The sequence below is a fragment of the Centropristis striata genome, chromosome 5 (genome assembly GCF_030273125.1).
Source record: "Centropristis striata isolate RG_2023a ecotype Rhode Island chromosome 5, C.striata_1.0, whole genome shotgun sequence".
Lineage (NCBI taxonomy): Eukaryota > Metazoa > Chordata > Actinopteri > Perciformes > Serranidae > Centropristis > Centropristis striata.
In genome coordinates this window covers 5,930,695-5,947,661 of record NC_081521.1, presented here as the reverse complement: position 1 = coordinate 5,947,661, position 16,967 = coordinate 5,930,695, and the positions used below count along the sequence as shown (strand labels likewise).

General features: G+C 40.9%; 1 protein-coding gene across 1 annotated transcript; it reads right to left on the bottom strand.

Annotated features, from left to right (window-relative positions):
- Positions 1–2,896: 2,896 nt before the first annotated feature.
- Positions 2,897–5,895, bottom strand: LOC131971632 (amphoterin-induced protein 3). Its single transcript, XM_059333160.1, has 2 exons — positions 5,655–5,895; positions 2,897–5,080 (listed from the first exon to the last, which is right to left on the bottom strand). The coding sequence occupies exon 2, from the start codon at positions 5,030–5,032 to the stop codon at positions 3,650–3,652; it is 1,383 nt and encodes a 460-aa protein (XP_059189143.1). The 5' UTR covers positions 5,033–5,080; positions 5,655–5,895; the 3' UTR covers positions 2,897–3,649.
- Positions 5,896–16,967: the final 11,072 nt, after the last annotated feature.

The window sequence follows — 16,967 nt, the reverse complement described above, 5'->3', positions numbered from 1 at the left end:
GTATCGATACTAAAACGTTGTATCAGGATACGATACTCATTTTCAAAAGCATCGATGAAAAGTGTTATTTTCTCTCTTGAAATTCCCAGAATGAAGCAGAGAAAAGTCGACTTATCAAGCTTGCCTAATATTGTGCACAGCATATAAAAATATTGTTCTAACTGTTATAGTTTATTGTATTTATTTATTTTTGCACTACCTCAGACCTGAAGCCTGTTATGAGAGTTGCAGTTTCTTTTTGCACAACTGTTTTCATTATAAATATTTAACCTGTGGTTCTGGTACTTTTTACATGTTGCATTTTCCTTGTTGTTAAAAATATGTCTGTTAAATTTTGGAGTCTTTGTTTTTATCCTTGTGGTATTGAAAATGGTATATTTTCCTGAGTATCGGTATCGAGTTGAAAATTGTAGTATCATGACAACCCTAATTGTAATATATATCTTTGTTTATCAAGATATGACATGATGATGACATGATATTAGTATAGAGGATTTGGGCCATATTGCCCAACCCTGGTATAGTAGAGCTGGCTTCTGGACTGTGGTGAAAAGAGTGCTGTGTCTGTTTCTCAAGCACATATTCCAAGCAAAGTGTCCAATTAGAATGAAATAAGGGTTTCGGTTTGTATGGCGACACTGGGCCTCCATCAAGTTTTGTATGTGAGTGTCATAGCATCTGAAAGATGTATATATATCTGCCACAGCTGGATGCCTCCACTCCTGCCTGATGACTGTTTTGACAGTTCAGTAATAGCCCCGTTGACAGTCAAGGCAGCCATCCCCTCGTGGAAGCAATTCAACTCGTGCTATTCAGAGTAAAACACCCCTTTCACAGTAATTAGATTCTTGAATAAGATGATTTCGAACCCCTCGGAGCCCAGCTGAACTAGGGAAAACAATTAATCTGGAAAGGGGAAGTGCATGTTTTAATTGAAGCCTGATGGAGTGTTTTGTTTGGAGAGGGGCATCTTTTAAAGCATCAGCGGGTCTTTCCTTTGCATCTGGGTAATTTGTTAGAGCGGTTCAGGATAATTTGCAGATAGACAGAGCGATACAGACTTTAAAAATGACAGCAGGATTTCCACGCTATACACAGAAAGGTGCAATTACGGGGACTAAATTTGAGAACAATTTGAGAACATTTCAGCAATCTAAATCTGCCCACCACCAAATCCTGTTTCAAATGAGCAGGAATATGTGTAACGTTTGCTCGAGCAAAAATGATAATTTATTCCGAGCTTTTTATAGCTGTTATTCTTTTTCCAAAATGCACCGCTGAGGCCTCCCATTATCTGTAAAGTACTTGCTGTCAGAAGGTTAAAATAAAATGCAGAATAGCAAATGGCATCAGGATACAAACTTCACTCATCCAGCCTACACTGAGGTTGATTCCCTAAATCAGCAGCAGCGCGCTTACATAACCAGGGTCACCCGTGGACCCTCTGTGTAATAGAAAACCCTCGAATAGAAATGCCCACATTGTGTCCTCTATGTTTTAACCCGTCTGCTAATCATATCAGAAACAATAAATCCTAACCCAGTTGTGTGTGCTGTGTCAGAGAGTGGAACCAGATTAAAGGGATTTAAAAACACTGAAATTGACAAAGCACCTGGTTTCTATCCTCGTGGTAATCTCTTAAAACCTAACCCCAAATCATCACACCATGTAATGTTTCTAATACACTGTCTCTGCAAAACAATGGGTCATGTTTCTGATACACCATGTTACATCACGCACATTATGTTACATAATCTTTGTTCAGCACTTTGAATGTTGCTTACCACCGGGAACACTTCTCTAAATATAACAAGTCGGTGGCAGTGTAATTAAACAGAGTGGTGCATCACAATACAGGGCTCTCTTAGTCTCACGGATTTTTGCTTAATCCCAGAGAGTTTAATAGTGATGAAAGTCAGCACTTTCAAAGAGATAGCCTGTCCCAGTTTCACGCACGGCTGCCCATTTGATTTTAGATTTACCCTCTTTTTTTTTTGTCTGTGAATTTACATTCAAGATGCACAACAATATTAGTCTCTTGGGGCTTGGAACGAGTCAAGTTTTAATTAAGGATTTAGAAATAATCAAAGGCCCCTCCTCTAACGACATGCTCCGCTTTTGTGTGACGCACTGTTGCTGACAACTTTCCTTTGACATTATATGAAGGATTACATCTAATCCTATTCCATCTTGATGCAATCCTTAGTCCCACTCAGTGTTTGCATTGAGATTAAACTGCAATCTGAAAACATTGTGGATGCATGGATTTAAAGAAATTGATTTGTTTCTTTTGAGGCTACTGTTTGTCTCATCAGGTTTTAGATATCCCTTCATCCCCGACCACCCATATGTTCTCTTTGGTCTTTCATGTCATTGACTTAATGTTCTCATCCCACACACTTATGTTCTTTCATGGCAGTGCATGCAAGTCCTTCTTTGACATCTTTCATCTCCGGCGTTGCAGCGTGTAATTCTGTCATTTGAAGCATGTTACACTGAATAAAAAAAAACACACAAAGCTATACAAAGTAATGCCTCCTTCGGGGGTTTGCGTCAGAGCTGCTTGAAGTATTTGTCACTTCAGTTCAAATTTTGTGGTTGTGTTTGTTCCGCAGTGTTCAAAGTGCTCTGCTGTGTTTGATCAAAGAGATGCTGTCTTTGAAGAGCAGTCCAATTGCTGTTTGTTTTTGGTTTGTTGACACTCCTGATTTCTGTACTTCACTATTTGCCAGATAAGCAACACACAGATAGAGAGTCATTGTTTTTGGCTGGCAGATTAATGCAACAGGTTTATAAGCGTTATGTATATGTATTATGGATCACTGCAGGATGCACCTCTGTTTTCTGCTAGATAAGATTTTTTAAATATTTGCTGAAAGCTACGGCTCCTGCACTGAAGTGTTTATTGCTTTTCTTGCTGTATCTTAATTCCTCTTTTTTATATATGATAGTAATGGATTTACTAAAGCAGAAAAGGCAACTGATCTAAAGGGAAGAAACCATTTATTAAGAACACAGAGAACAGAAGTTTTCAGGAGTTGGATTGAGTTTTAGGTGCTTTATGTTCAAGCTACATGTTATAAGAAATATGGGCTGCATATATATATATATATTTATATATAAGTTATCTTCTGCTGCTGCAATGCGAGTGCCTATCTCTACCACACTAATTCTGTAGCACCTTAACTCAACCCAGATACACAGTCATGAACTCGCAGCACTTTTCCAGGGTTTTTAATCCTCGTTAAACACTTTCTGTGAAGAGTAAGCCAGATTCACTCTCAGATCCCGCGAGAAATATTCCCCCCTAGTGCCGTACCTGAGTACACAGAGAAGTTATTAGCTGATTTTTAGGGCTGATAATGGCTCTACTGTGATTTAGCAATGTCAGTGCACCTAGGGTAATAAACCAAAGTTGAAACTTTCATTTCGACTACTGGGCCAGATGACAGAGAAGAGCAGAATTGGAAGAGGAGATATTGCTTTTTGTTCAGGAGGCCTTTTAAGTGCAGCTGGCAGCTGGGAAAGAGACATGATGGCCTTTTTTTCATTGCATCCCACTGCTAATTCCTGAGCAAGGACTTTTACTTTGTCCAGAGGTCTTTTGTTTCCACTTCAAAAAAAGAAAAAGAGAACACTCTTCACAGTTTCAACTTTCAGGGGTCCATTCTGGTCCTTCTTCGCTTATCATTGCCTCCATGAATGCTACATGCTTGTTAGTTTGGATTCTGTGCTGGTCTCTTACGGAGGGGGAGAAAACAGAGGTTAGGGTGTTGGGGTCGTAGGTGGAAATTGGAATAGCTTGAGGTTTGGGCTGTTTACAGCAGCTGCAGCGACACGGAGTCATGTAGAGGTATATGAGGATGCAGACCATGGTCACCACACAGCCTAGCAACGTTGTGTAGCCGGTGTTGAAAGGCTCCACTGCAGGCAGCAGCACCGTCACGTTCACCTCCCGGGTCGCGTTCAGCGCCTGTTTAATATCCAAAGCTGTGCACACGTACAAACCTGAGTCATTGACCTTGGCGGCTTGGATCTCCAAGGTACCATTAGGAAACAGGCTAATTAGTGTGTCATTTATGGTAGCCTGGGTGATGTACCCCTTGCTGGGGGAGATCCATGTAAATGAGAGGTCTGTGCTACTCAGGGACGTTTGGCAGTCTAGACGCACTCTTTCCCCTTCTGACACCAAGACGTTAGAGAGTAGCACGGTCACGGGCAGAGAGACGGCTTTTTCCACGGTGCAGTTTTGGAAGAGGCGGGAGTGTCGCAGGAACCGGATGGAGGCCCTCGGGTTCCCGTAGACGGTGCAAGTGTGCTCATCCGTAAAGTCCTTCAGTGAGTCATAACCCCTCAGATCCCAATGCCAGAACACACTGTACATGGAGCAGTCGCAGATCAGAGAGTTGTTGTGGAGGTAGAGCCCTCGCTGCACCAACCCGGGCAGAGCTTTCACATCCTCCCATGGCAGACGACTCATCCGGTTGGAGGAGAGGTCCAGCATGGCCAGGAAAGGGTGACTGTGGTCTTGGATGGAGAAGAAGGGGAAGTGCGTGATCTGGTTGAGGCTGAAGTAGGCCTTCTTCAAGCTACTCAAGCCGATCAGTGTGCCGGCCTCGATCTGTGTGATCTTATTATTATAGAGGAGGAGCTCCTCCAGCCTCCACAGCCCCTGGAAGTAGTGCTGCTCCACCACATGCAGCTTGTTGGAGGACAGGTCAAGGTACCGGAGTCCGGAGGCGTTGTTGAAAGCCCCTTGGCTCAGGGAGCTGAGCTGGTTGTGAGTCATCCGGAGGTTTTCCAGTCTGGGAATCCTGGTGAAACTGCCAGGACCCAGCCAGGACAGATGGTTGTGGCTGAGGTCCAGGGTAACAGAGTAGGAGGGCAGGGACTTTGGTAGCTTGGACAGACCGCTGGCGCTACAGCTCACAATGTCGGATACACAGAGGCACATGGAGGGACAGGTCTGATGAGAGGCGGGGAGGAGAGAGAGCAGCAGCAGGAGAGGGCCTGGGTACACTCCGGAGGTCATGTTTCTGGAAGTTGAGTCCTTCAAGCGCTCTAATCCCTCTGGGTCACCCTGTTCAGATAAGAATCAAATGAGAAACAGCAAGATATATTTAAAAGCTGTTCTTTAACCCACCTGCTGCTTTAAGCTGTTCAACAGAATATGACTACAAGGTTAATGCCACAGAAGCCTTATAGTATCTATAGCAGAAGATGAAAAATGGTTCAAATGTCCCTTTTGCCCCAGAAAAATCTTATCATATTTTGAATCACAAATACTCTCCTTGGAGTACAGATGCTTTTATGTTTCCAGAAATAATGCACTTTATTTTTATTTTGTGCATCAATCATTGTAGTACTGCAACGAACAATAATTTTCATTATGACTTCATTATCTAGCTTGATTAATCATTGATTCTCTTAAATGTCTCCACAGTGGCATCTTAATGTCTTATTTTATCTGACAAACAGTCAAGGACATAAAAGTATTCACTTTACTATCAAAGGAGACAACAAACATGAAAATATTCACATATTGGGGTTTTTTTCTGATTCAAGATGATCAAGTTTGCATATCTAAATAGTTGCCAACCAGTATTTAAACATATTTAATAATGTGTTTAGAAGTCACATATGCAAATACTTACACCTGAAAAAGTTGTTTCTTCTCAGTTATTATCAGCTGACTTGAACATTTTCAGACATTAGTTCACACGCAGTTCCCGCTCTGTTTGAATTTGAGGCAGAGGGGAAAAGTTCACACCACTTCGGAACGTGTGAGCAATTTGGCTCACTTACTTAATCCCATTCTCCCCTCCAAAAAAAACAGAACACTTCAAACCCCAAATCCAAAGTGAACTGCTTTGCGACAACATGAGAGTCCAACTTTCCTGCGCTTCTTCCTCTCCGAAGTATCCCATCAATGAATACCCATAGCATTGCTGTCTAATCCTTATCTTCTCCTCAGATCCTCTTCCCGAGGCGCTCCACTAACAAAGCTCTCGCCTTTCTCCTCAGCCAAGTTTAAGGTCCCCCTACTGGCTTTCTCCTCGTCCCAAATGAGACTGCCGCTCAACAAACATCCTGCAGTGCTTTGCAGTGTATAACAAATAGCACAGAGCTCACTTAATCTCCCACAATCCCCTCCTCCTCCTCTGTGTCATTTAGAGACCAGCCTTGTGTCTCCCTCTCTCATCATTAAGTAATGATGCTGGTGGCTGCCCTTCCTTCCCGTTATCTTTCGTTCTCCCTTTCTCAATGATATCAGTTTTCCCACAATATTCTATTAATATTCTATTCCATTAAACTTTCAGTGTTTCACTTAATAACAGATTAGTCCAACCTAGAAGCTTTCCTCATGAATATTACATGCGTTATCCGGTAACCTTTCACCAATAATCCCAGAGGACCGAAACTTAGCTACTGTATTTTATTTCTTTTTTTGTGTGTGTGTGTGTGCAGCTCTGCCTGGATGTCGGTTTACTTATCATAGTAAATACACCTGTTTTTGTGAGTTGTCGAATTCGCCAAATCCCATCCATCCCTCTTCATCTCCCCGTGTATTTTGTGAGCCTCTGTGTTGAAAGTCTTCCTGCCTGTGAAGGTCTCTCTTTACCTGTGCGCCTCCTTACCTTGTCATTTCTATTTTGGAGTTTTTCGAGTGGATGGATGTTGCTTCCCCACCTGCCCAGCACACACACACACACACATGCACACACACTCTCTCTCTAAGTGCCTTAATCAGTACGTCCCCCTCTTTCTTTCTGAGCCCCCCGACAACCCTCCTTCCCCTTGGCTGTGGGTTTGACTGGATATATGCTGTCCATGCTGCTTGGTCATGGTGGCCCTGACAGCTCTGATTTCTGTCACAGTGAATTAGCTCTGCCTCCCAGCAGCCACCTCCTCGCTGCTACCCCCCAACCCTCCTCCCCCCCTCTGTATAAGTGCTCCGGGCTTTGACTGACTCCCACTCACTCACTCACTCACTCTCTCTGCAGAGGCACAGAGCCGATTCCCCGTGGATTTGGGCTCGCTGGATGGGGTTTGCTTCTCAAAAGGTGGGCTGCTGGTAGCAGATGTGGAGTCCACAGGAAGACTGAGGCAACGAACAGAAGAGGGAATGTAATGTGGAAGCCCTCAGTCTGAGAGCAGTCTAAAATATTCCCTCTTTTAGAATAGGATTAAGGACAAGAAAACACATTTGGATGCATTTGTGTCGAAATGAACAAGCCATCACCATCTTTGGCTTTGTGGCATTACGCACAATCTTGTCCCAAGGCTAGTCATCAGCTTGGCTGGAACATGTAAGAAATACATACGCCCACACACGTACATTTGAGATATGTTAGAAAAGGATTCTAAACAGGCCCTCCTTGTAGGTGTTATGTTTATGTGGGCTTACATCATGGTTCAAATGGCCTCAAAGTAATTTGTCTCCTCTCCTGCAAATTGAACTTTGTCCTACTGTAAAGAAAACCTCCTTCCGGGTAGCTTTTTAAATATACATGTTTCATTGATTTGAGGTATTATGTAACACTCCTGTTAGTTCAATGGGCTGCTCCAGTCATGTATGTAGAGCTTTTTTTAAGTCCCTAATTATAAATGTATCACATCAGACCCACAAACCAGTGGTTTCATCTGCATAAGCTGGCAATGAATCACGGTTTGGAATCTGAGCAAAAGAAGTATTTGAATAAGGTGCAGCATGGTGCCAGCATGATGTCAGTGGCTGCATTTGTTTTTAGCTGCAGTATAATTATGCCGGGAACATGTTCTTTCTCTCAGTCAGCCCTTGTTTTGCTGCTGTTGACATAACAATGACATACTTGAACATTCCAGTGCCTCATTATTTTCTGTATTGACTTTCATTCTGTAAAGGATCTGTCATTTTCGAGTCCAATCATTTGGCATTTTCCTCGGAGATCAATTCAATCAACGCATGAACAGGTAAACAAGGCGGAGGGAGAGCCGAGCTTCTGTGCAGACTTCAATTCATTTTAACTGCAAGGCAATTATTTTTGCCTTTTTACTGCTGATTGCGTCTCATCATACAGCATTAGTCTATGTAGTTTCAACAGAATGAGGTCCTCTAGAATGTCAATATTAACACCTTTTCACTTCTTTATCTCCTCTCCCTTTTTCCCCAACGCGGAGTGGACTGAAAATCTTTTTGTGTCTCTCTATTTGTTCCTGCATGTTCCTGTTGTCAGACTGGACCGTGCGGCTCCAGCCTGCTGTTCAGTAAAATCCCTAATCTAATCAGTATCTTTGTATCAAGCTGCTTTGCAAATCCCGCCTTCTTCGTCTGCATATATTTGATTAGACTCGGCGTATGCAAAATAGTCCTGTCAAATCATCCGGGTTCTGAGTGGACCTCAAAGCTTAAACCCTGACCCTGATGCATCCTGCCCCCAGCAGAAAGTGATTTTCTCTTTACCATCTGCTGCAGAGGAGAAGAAAAAAACAGAAATACACAACAGCACAGGGAAATGTCTGCTCTTATCTTGCCCTTGAGAAGCAGCGAAGCTCACTAAGAGGCGATAATATAAAGCTTTATATTCTCAGATGGAAGAAGAATATTTTTGTTGAACATTAAAGCACTGGAGTGGAGGAACGTAGGCATGTATTTTAGATGCATTCTGTTAGTTTTCTTCCACTCTACTTCAGAAATAATGCCAGGCTCATAAAAAGCAAATATCCTAATTCTTTAAGATTAAAAGATTAAACGATTTTAAAGCTAAATTAAAACAGAAGAACAGGGAACAAACAAGCTTATTGTTCATTATCTAATAAACATTTGACAAAGTGACATGTCATGCACTGAAATATCCAGTGTTGCTAAAAGAAACTGCAGCTGAAGGGTTTCTATAACCTCTGTCTGCCAGTTCTAAACCCCTGAACCTGAACATACACACCCCTTGTTCAGTGTTTATTCTGCCTTTCAACAGCTTTTTGTTAGCATGGCTGACAGCCAGACGCTCAAATATGAATGAGTCAGTGCCTGGATAAAGATTCGGAGGATTGAGTTTTATTTCTTTTCTCTCTGCGGGTGAATTTGCCGTCTAGATGAGCTCTCTGTTGAAAAGGAGTTTCAGACAGAGCAGGATTGTTTGCTTGTCGCGAGGAGCTGCTCGGCTGCTCCATATGCCGTGTATTCATAATGATTGCGGTGCATTATTTGAGGATGTCTCACTCGAAACCCCCAAAACCTGGTGAGAAAGTGGTTTCATATGTTGCATAATGCTGTAAGACAATATGAGTCTATCTTCTCCAGAGCTTTTCTCTACTCAACCCATCTGGTGGATGAAGTGTATTATAAGTGAGAAGAGACAAGCACACCATCTAGTGGTAGAAGACTCAACTGGAATAGTAAAGCACTGTTGCCTCTCCTCTAGAACTAGTACTAGTGCAACATAAAGGTATAAAACTGAACGCTAATATTTTCAGTAACTACTCCATATGTAGCTATATGTATACAATAATGACTGAAAAAGTAAAACATACTAGTAGACACGTTATGTTACACTGTAAAAAAAAAAAAAATGTTGCTTTTACGGTAAAAAAATGGCAGCTGTGGTTGCCAGAACTTTACCGTACTAAATACGGTGCAACTTTTTGAAATATTAAGGTAAAATTATATTAGCACTGTTGATTTGCCGTTTAAAATTGCCATTTTATTCCATATTTTACCGTAAAAAATAAAACGTTTTTCCATCAAAAGAAACGCTGTTTTGCCATACAATTGACAAGAAATTACTTTATAAATGCCGCATGAATTGAGATTTTACTATTGATATTACAGTGTATTACTGTTAGAGATGTAGTGTTTAGTACATTTAACAGTGAGAGAAAGTATTTTTACAAAAAAATAAATGCAAAAAATGACGGCTTGTATATATATTACAGTTTATATATTACACAGTGCCAGTGTATTTTATAGTGGAGTAATGCATTTATTTTTTTAATGTAAAAAATACTGTTTTGGCTGATACATACATTTACGGTGTTTCATTGTTACTGAAACTGAAATAACCCATTTATCATTTTACGGTCTTTTACTGTCATGGTTTAGCAGTTTTTCACCGTAAAATTTGCTATTATTATTATTATTATTATTATTTTTTTACATATTTTAAATTGAAAACTGTACAAAGACAATTTATTTAATTTAAGTAAGTTTTTTGCATCAGGTACTTGAAAAATAATAATTGAGTAATGGAACTTGAATAGTAGACATTTTTCACTACACACTGTGACTTGTCCCTGCAGTTAAAGCCCACAAGTGTCAGTTGTGGTCGTACATGGGAGTCGAATGTTTACACTTTGTTTGGATTACACAAACATATAATGTAATGTATATAATGTATGCATGAGTGAGCTATAGAGGGGATAGTAGGTGAATTTGTATTCAAACAGGGCCAGGCTAGCTGTTTACCCCTGCTTCCAGTCTTTATGCTAAGCTAAGCTAAACGCCTGCTGGCTGTAGCCGTTGCATTGATCGCCTCATCTAACTTTTGGCAAGATGGTGAATGACAGTGATTCCTAAAACGGCATATCGTTCATGTAAGAGGCATTCCTTCATTATGACATTGACTGTTTTCCATTTAAAATCCCCTGGGTTTTACAGAAACCAGAACTGATTTTAATTTAAAACAAATCTCTGACTGATGCAAAATGCCCACATGTGCAGATGTTAAGCGGCTCTGTTTACGCTACCCATTAGCACAGGAATCAGGCATAACTCTTGATTATAATGCATGCCCACGTCTCCACGCGTGTCAAAACACCGAGAGCAGCGTGCGGGAAAAGAGGGCTCGGGGTATGAACAGCCCCACGACCATTCAGCCTCTATCATCTGCGCTGATTGTTAACGGATTTCAATTAGGACTCACAGGAGTTAATATGATTGCTTGCTGTTTACCCTTTCTTGCTTCCTACCATGGAAGCCAATTATGCATGAGTAGCAGTAGATGAGAAGAACTGGACACTGCTAATGGCTCTGCTTCTCCCTTTGTGTTCACATTACCGAAGGATATGGGTTGTGAAATGAGATCACTACTGACTACTGTGCTATCAGTGATTGTGCTATAAAACATTATGGGCCAGAACATAGTAAATTGTGTGACGTGACTGTGGGGTGGCAGGCTGTCTGCTCTTCTCCTGCTCTTTTATCTGTATATCCTCTCATCTCCTTTCTCTTCTTTTCCCCATTTTTGTCATCTCTTGTTTCTCTCCCCCGCTCTAATATCTTCCCTTCTCTCTCTCTCTCTCTCTCTCGGCCCTTTGCTCATCCACTAAACCTTCCTCTCTCTCTCTCCTTTGCTTCCTCCCTCTTCTCCTCTCATCCTCTACTCCTCTCCTTTCGTTTATCCTCTCAACTCTTATCTCCCCACATCACTTTTTTTTACACCTCTCCTCTCCCCTTTTCATCTCCTGCCCTGTGGTTATCAACAGAGACAGACAGGACATGAGCCGAGCCTCTAGCCTCTTACCCTTCCACATCATTTATGGCAGATTGACGTATCTTAGAAAATCCATTATGTCCTAATCAATAAGGATTAATGTACATAATATAGAGATTTCATATAAATCACGGCCATAAAATTAATCATTATCTTATTACTCAGGGAATCCATTGTCCATATATCATCTGATATGCCTGATTGCGTGACTGCGCGTCCTTGTGCGTGGCCATGAATGCAGACAATGGTTTTTTTTTTGTTTTTTTTTTACCTCCGGTGTCTGTTCTGCAAAGAATAAGTGAAGTTGAGAGAATCAGCGTATATGACAGGAAGTAGCACAAGCTGGTTTCTGATCTATGCACTTATTTTAAAAAGGAGAAAGCTGGTAGAAAAACAGCTAGGCCACAAAGATGAACGATAAAAAACACCATCTTACATATAGCAGGTTTATTCGCCTGCACTCCAGCGTGCGGGTAGTGTGATGGATCCTGCAGCCAGCTGTCTGTGCCACCTGAGCCACGCCGCTGTCACCGTGTCGCTGCTCTCTGCTCAGACAGACACTAGGGGACATGAGGGGTGATGAGCAGTTAGCAGTTCCATCAAGGATCTCCGGGGCCATCCGTGGAAAATGAAACCATCTCTGAACAGGTAACTCAATTTAACTCGTGGCCGCCTTCTCCGGAGCTACAAGCACAAATACTTTCCCAGCTGATGAGATGAGGTAACAGAGCATGGCCGGAGTCACTGAGTGCAACAGGAGAAGCCCGCTCCACCCAAATTGCCTGGACATGGTCAAGGGAGGCTTTTCCACCACTTTTACAGATGGAGAAGCGGAGACTGAAGAGTAGAAAGGCTCTGGGCTTTTCTTTCCTTCCCTTTCAATCAATAAAATAGACTGGCTTTAATCATGGAGCTATTGAGTGCTGAAGCTAGCAAAATGGAGAGTTGGTCTTCTGGAACCATTCCCAACTTTGCCCCCCGTGTCAAAGGCATTTGCTTGCACAGGAGGGAAAAATACTGTATTTGCGCTGAATTCTTTGCAAAGCCGACGAGGTGCCGAAACTTTCAAAATATATTTTTCAATTCCACTTTGTGCTCCACACAGAAATGAGTTGTTTCTCAAAGGATGTCTGAAAAAAAAAAAGTACCTAACAGTGTGGGTTTTGCTTTTAGCCAGAGTGGTGGGAGAAGTACTCATATTCTTCACAATTTAGCAATACAGCAGTGTAAAGATATTTCACAACAAGTGAAATACTTCTACTTTAAGATGCATTCAGCGATTCTAATCTTGTACACACTTTTGTCTAATTCAGCAAATATCTCCTCTCTGTCGGCTAGCTGTCATACTGTGTGTGTGCTGTGATCATACACAGCCCTGGCTCTGGAAATGGAAACAAACAAAACGGCTTGGATCGGGACACACAACACTATTCCGGCCACTCTTCCTCTTCCACGTCCTCACATGTCATTCTGCAAGTAGCATTTCACAAATGCAGACCGTTGAGGGGAGCTAGTTGTTTTTTAAAATTACTTTATATATAATTAAGTAGTTTATTCCAGTAGTCATTAAGATGAATGAGGCAAAGCAGAGAAAAAAGTTCTGCTCCATAAATTTGTCTTTTTTCCCCACTCTAATGGATAATTTTGCATATTGAGTCTTAAACAAGTCTTTCAATGATCCGAGGAGTCTAGAGGGAAACTCTCAGCTCTGCTATTTGTAAGCTGTTGCTCAACAAGAGCAACAATAAGAGACTGACTGATACCAATTTAAAGGGGAAATTTAACCAAATACCAATATGAAGGTCTGGAATGAAAATAAGTCTTTTCTATGTGGATTGTACACTGAATTTGCACCAGTATGCCTGCAAATGTACTCAGAAGGCTGATTTCTTAAACAATTCACTATATACAGGGTCAATACAAAATAAAATAACTTGCTTAATAGTACTGTATGTTCAGTATGTATATCCCGTGCCATTTAAATAAAGAATAAAAATAAAATGATATCACATAACACCATTTCTGTTGTTTTCTGCATGATGTGATATGTTAATTTTTTCCAGAAAACATATGCCAATAGATAACATGTCTGTAATAGGCTGATATTGGCTAATTAAACTGGCTCTACTAACAAGACATTGGATTTTATTAGTGCTCATATATTTTTTAAATAGAAAATCTTGATCTGTAAAGGAACCATTAAAGACAAAATGAGTGCTATTTGCCTGTTGCGGCTTGAAAACACAAGCTTCAATATTCCAAACCCTTCGACACGATTACAGTGTTACCAAGGGGAGCGTGATAATCATAGCAAAATGAAAGAAAAGAGAAAATACAAGCATGGTCTCTGTAGATATGTTTATCATTTAATCAGATATAACAATTATCTTTCTGAAATTAGCGGAGAAGAAGTATAAATAGGAGAAAATTGAAATGATCCAGTAAAAAACAACTCAAATTGTACTTAAGTACCTTACAGTAGCTTTGAAAAAAGGTTAATTTACATGTTTGGATTTTAATCAACCTCTGAAATGGATCTTCACATTTTGACAATTAGCTCCACAGAAAAGGGGGTGTGCACAGAAGGAGCTTCAGAAATTGCTCTTATTAGACCTTTTCATAATTGTACTCCAGCTAAATTATATAATGATCACATTGACCTTTCACAGCCCTGCTTAGTAGTCTGAGTTGGTGCATTCAGGAAAGTGAATTTAATGAGTGCAGTTAAATGTGTGGCTCAATAATGCTATCTTCTACTCTATTATTAATCACAATAAAAAAGTTAGCTATGTTAATTATTGCGAATGCGTTACAATGAAAATGCCAATGTAGCTTGAAAGCCTCTAGGTATTTCAGAGGAAGTGATGTATTGTTCGTGCTGGTAGAAGCCTTAATAAAATGTTAAAGTCAGCTACAACCGCAGATAGATGACTTTAGATGTACACTGTCTTTCAGCGAAGTCTGTATGACTCCATTAGAACACATTAGATGAAATTTTAATGTTCCCTGCGGGCAAATTGGGTCATTACACCTTCATGTTAGAGTGAAGCTCTGAACATATACCATGTATTGCTATCCTACATTTACTATAAAAGAGCAAGGGGTATAATGAGGAAAAAGACTTTCCTTTTAATGAGGAACAGCAAGGTTCAAGCCTCTGTCACATTAGCATCTTTCCTGCTGAAGTGTCCTTGAGCAGGACCCTGAATCCCCACCAGCTAATGCTGCTGTTCCCAGCTGAACCTTTAGGATAATCAAATAGAATAAACACAATAGGCAGACAGGCACGTGCTGATCACCTGCAGTGATCCTCATTGATTATTCACTAACGCAGACGCTAATTCTATCTGAAAACAAAATGCAAAGGAAAAATGATGTGGTGCCGTGGGTTCTTAAAACTGAGCCAAGCAGCCGTATATCACGCCGCTCGCTGTCAGCCACACGCTGGGAAAGGGAGGCAGAAGATGAAAAAGAAAAGGGGGGATGAGGGGCGGTGGGTACGAAAACAGGATTGAGTGAGACTGATTGTAGCCTGCAGAGGGCAACCATTAAGCTCGCCAAATATCATTATCAGATTTTCAATAAGGTTGCAGCCATCAGATAGTGAACGCAGACAGTGTTGCTGCTTCTCCTTCCCGCTCCAGCTGCACCAGGTGCAACATGTTTTTGCAATTCAATCTGGCTACAAGGCCACGAGGAGGCTTTACTTATTGCTTAGATCCCAGAACAAATCATAAGCCCGGCAAATATCAGGGGCCGGGCTGCCTGGGGAGTGGCTGGAGGCTCCGGGGCTTGGATGTGCATGGTTGTTTGAGTGATTACACAATGATTACCACCCGCTGCGTGCTGTTGTGCTGTATGTATGCCGCAGTACAAGGGCACTTGGGGGATTTACAGTGTTCTTCATTATCAAAATTTAAATTGCTTTGCTGATAAAGTCGATCCAAAATGAAACCATATTTCAATAGATTATTTTCTCCCCCTGCAAAGCCCCAATGCTCATCACAGGCCAATGCTAATGAGAGATAAGGAACAGGAGATAAGGGAGTTTGAGCTTGCAGGGTGTTCTTTTGGTTTATTGTGCAGAAAGGTTATAAAACACTAAATAGTCTCCATAAGCCAACACATATCAAGCGAGAGAGCGTTGGTTGGTTTGGATAAAATAAGAGAGGAGGGGTACCAAAGAATAAAAGTAGGAGCCCATCTGTCAGTGCAGCCTGGCTGAAGTTGGCCCTCGCCTCTCTGTTTTGATTATTTCCTTATCTCTCTCTTACTGGCTGGCGGTGAGTAACTGTGACCCGTTGGATTGCTTCCTAGACCATATTTCCTAGTCTGACTCCTACATCGCAATCCATTCCTAATGTCAGTGGATTTATTCTGCGGTTTAAAATCCCACAAAGCAGCAAAAGAATGACTTACCAATAGCGGAAAAAAATGATAAAATAAACGGCTATGTTGAACATGCAGCCAGCTTAAAGCCATGTGAATGATGATTATGGAAATTAAAAATACACACTTGACACAACACTTGACAGCTGAGACTATTTTCTCAAAGATAGACTTTAACTTTGGCTTACATCTAACTGATAGTCGGACTTTTACCATTGCACAAAGCTGTTTAATTCTTGACTCTCTTTAATGGGATTCATTTGACATTCAAAAACAGCATATCCTCAGCTCCATTTACTCTAATTCAGCAAAGACTAACAATTCAAGAACAAAGAGCAGCATTAAAAACACAGTTCAGACCTGTAGTTGAGCTGCAGTGGCTTCTTAACTTGTGCTAACTCTTGAGTCAGACTAATGACTGACTGCTGATGTCCTCATTGCTGTTTATTTCCAACAGGTTACTGCAGCCTCGAAAACTCTTTCCTTTCCTGCCAAACCACTAATTATGATCCATGTTTCCTCTTTTTTTTTATCAGTTGTTGCCACTGGTCAGCAGGTGTCACTGATTGTTACCATGGAAACGCTGTTCAGCAGATTCACTGATTGGAAACATGGCTCTTGGCCCTGAAGGTGGGCGGCTAACTTTCACTTTTTTTGTCACAGTTTAACTTAATCTAAAATCAAGACTAAGTCAAGCCTAACACTGTCTATATTATCTCTTTGCAAATGTGCCTTGAATTTTAAAATTTACAATTTTGGAACCCAAGAGTGTTATAATAAAAAAAAATCTGTATATCTGAAGAAATGTCTCATTTTACTATTAAAAATGATGCCAAGAGATGATTTCAAAGTATCATTATTGCAAACAGTCAAATGCCTTAAAGGCTTTATAAAATGTTAAGAAAATGGCAACAATTCATTATTTTTTTAGATGAATCTACCAATTGTTTTCTTCTAATTGATTAATCGTTCCATCTATATAATCTCAAAAAATAGTCTATTATAGTTCCCAAAGGGACATGATCATAAAACTTGTTTTTGTCTTACCAACAAACAATCAGTTTTCAGAATAGTTGCAGATACATTTTTGTTGATCCACTGATTCTTTCA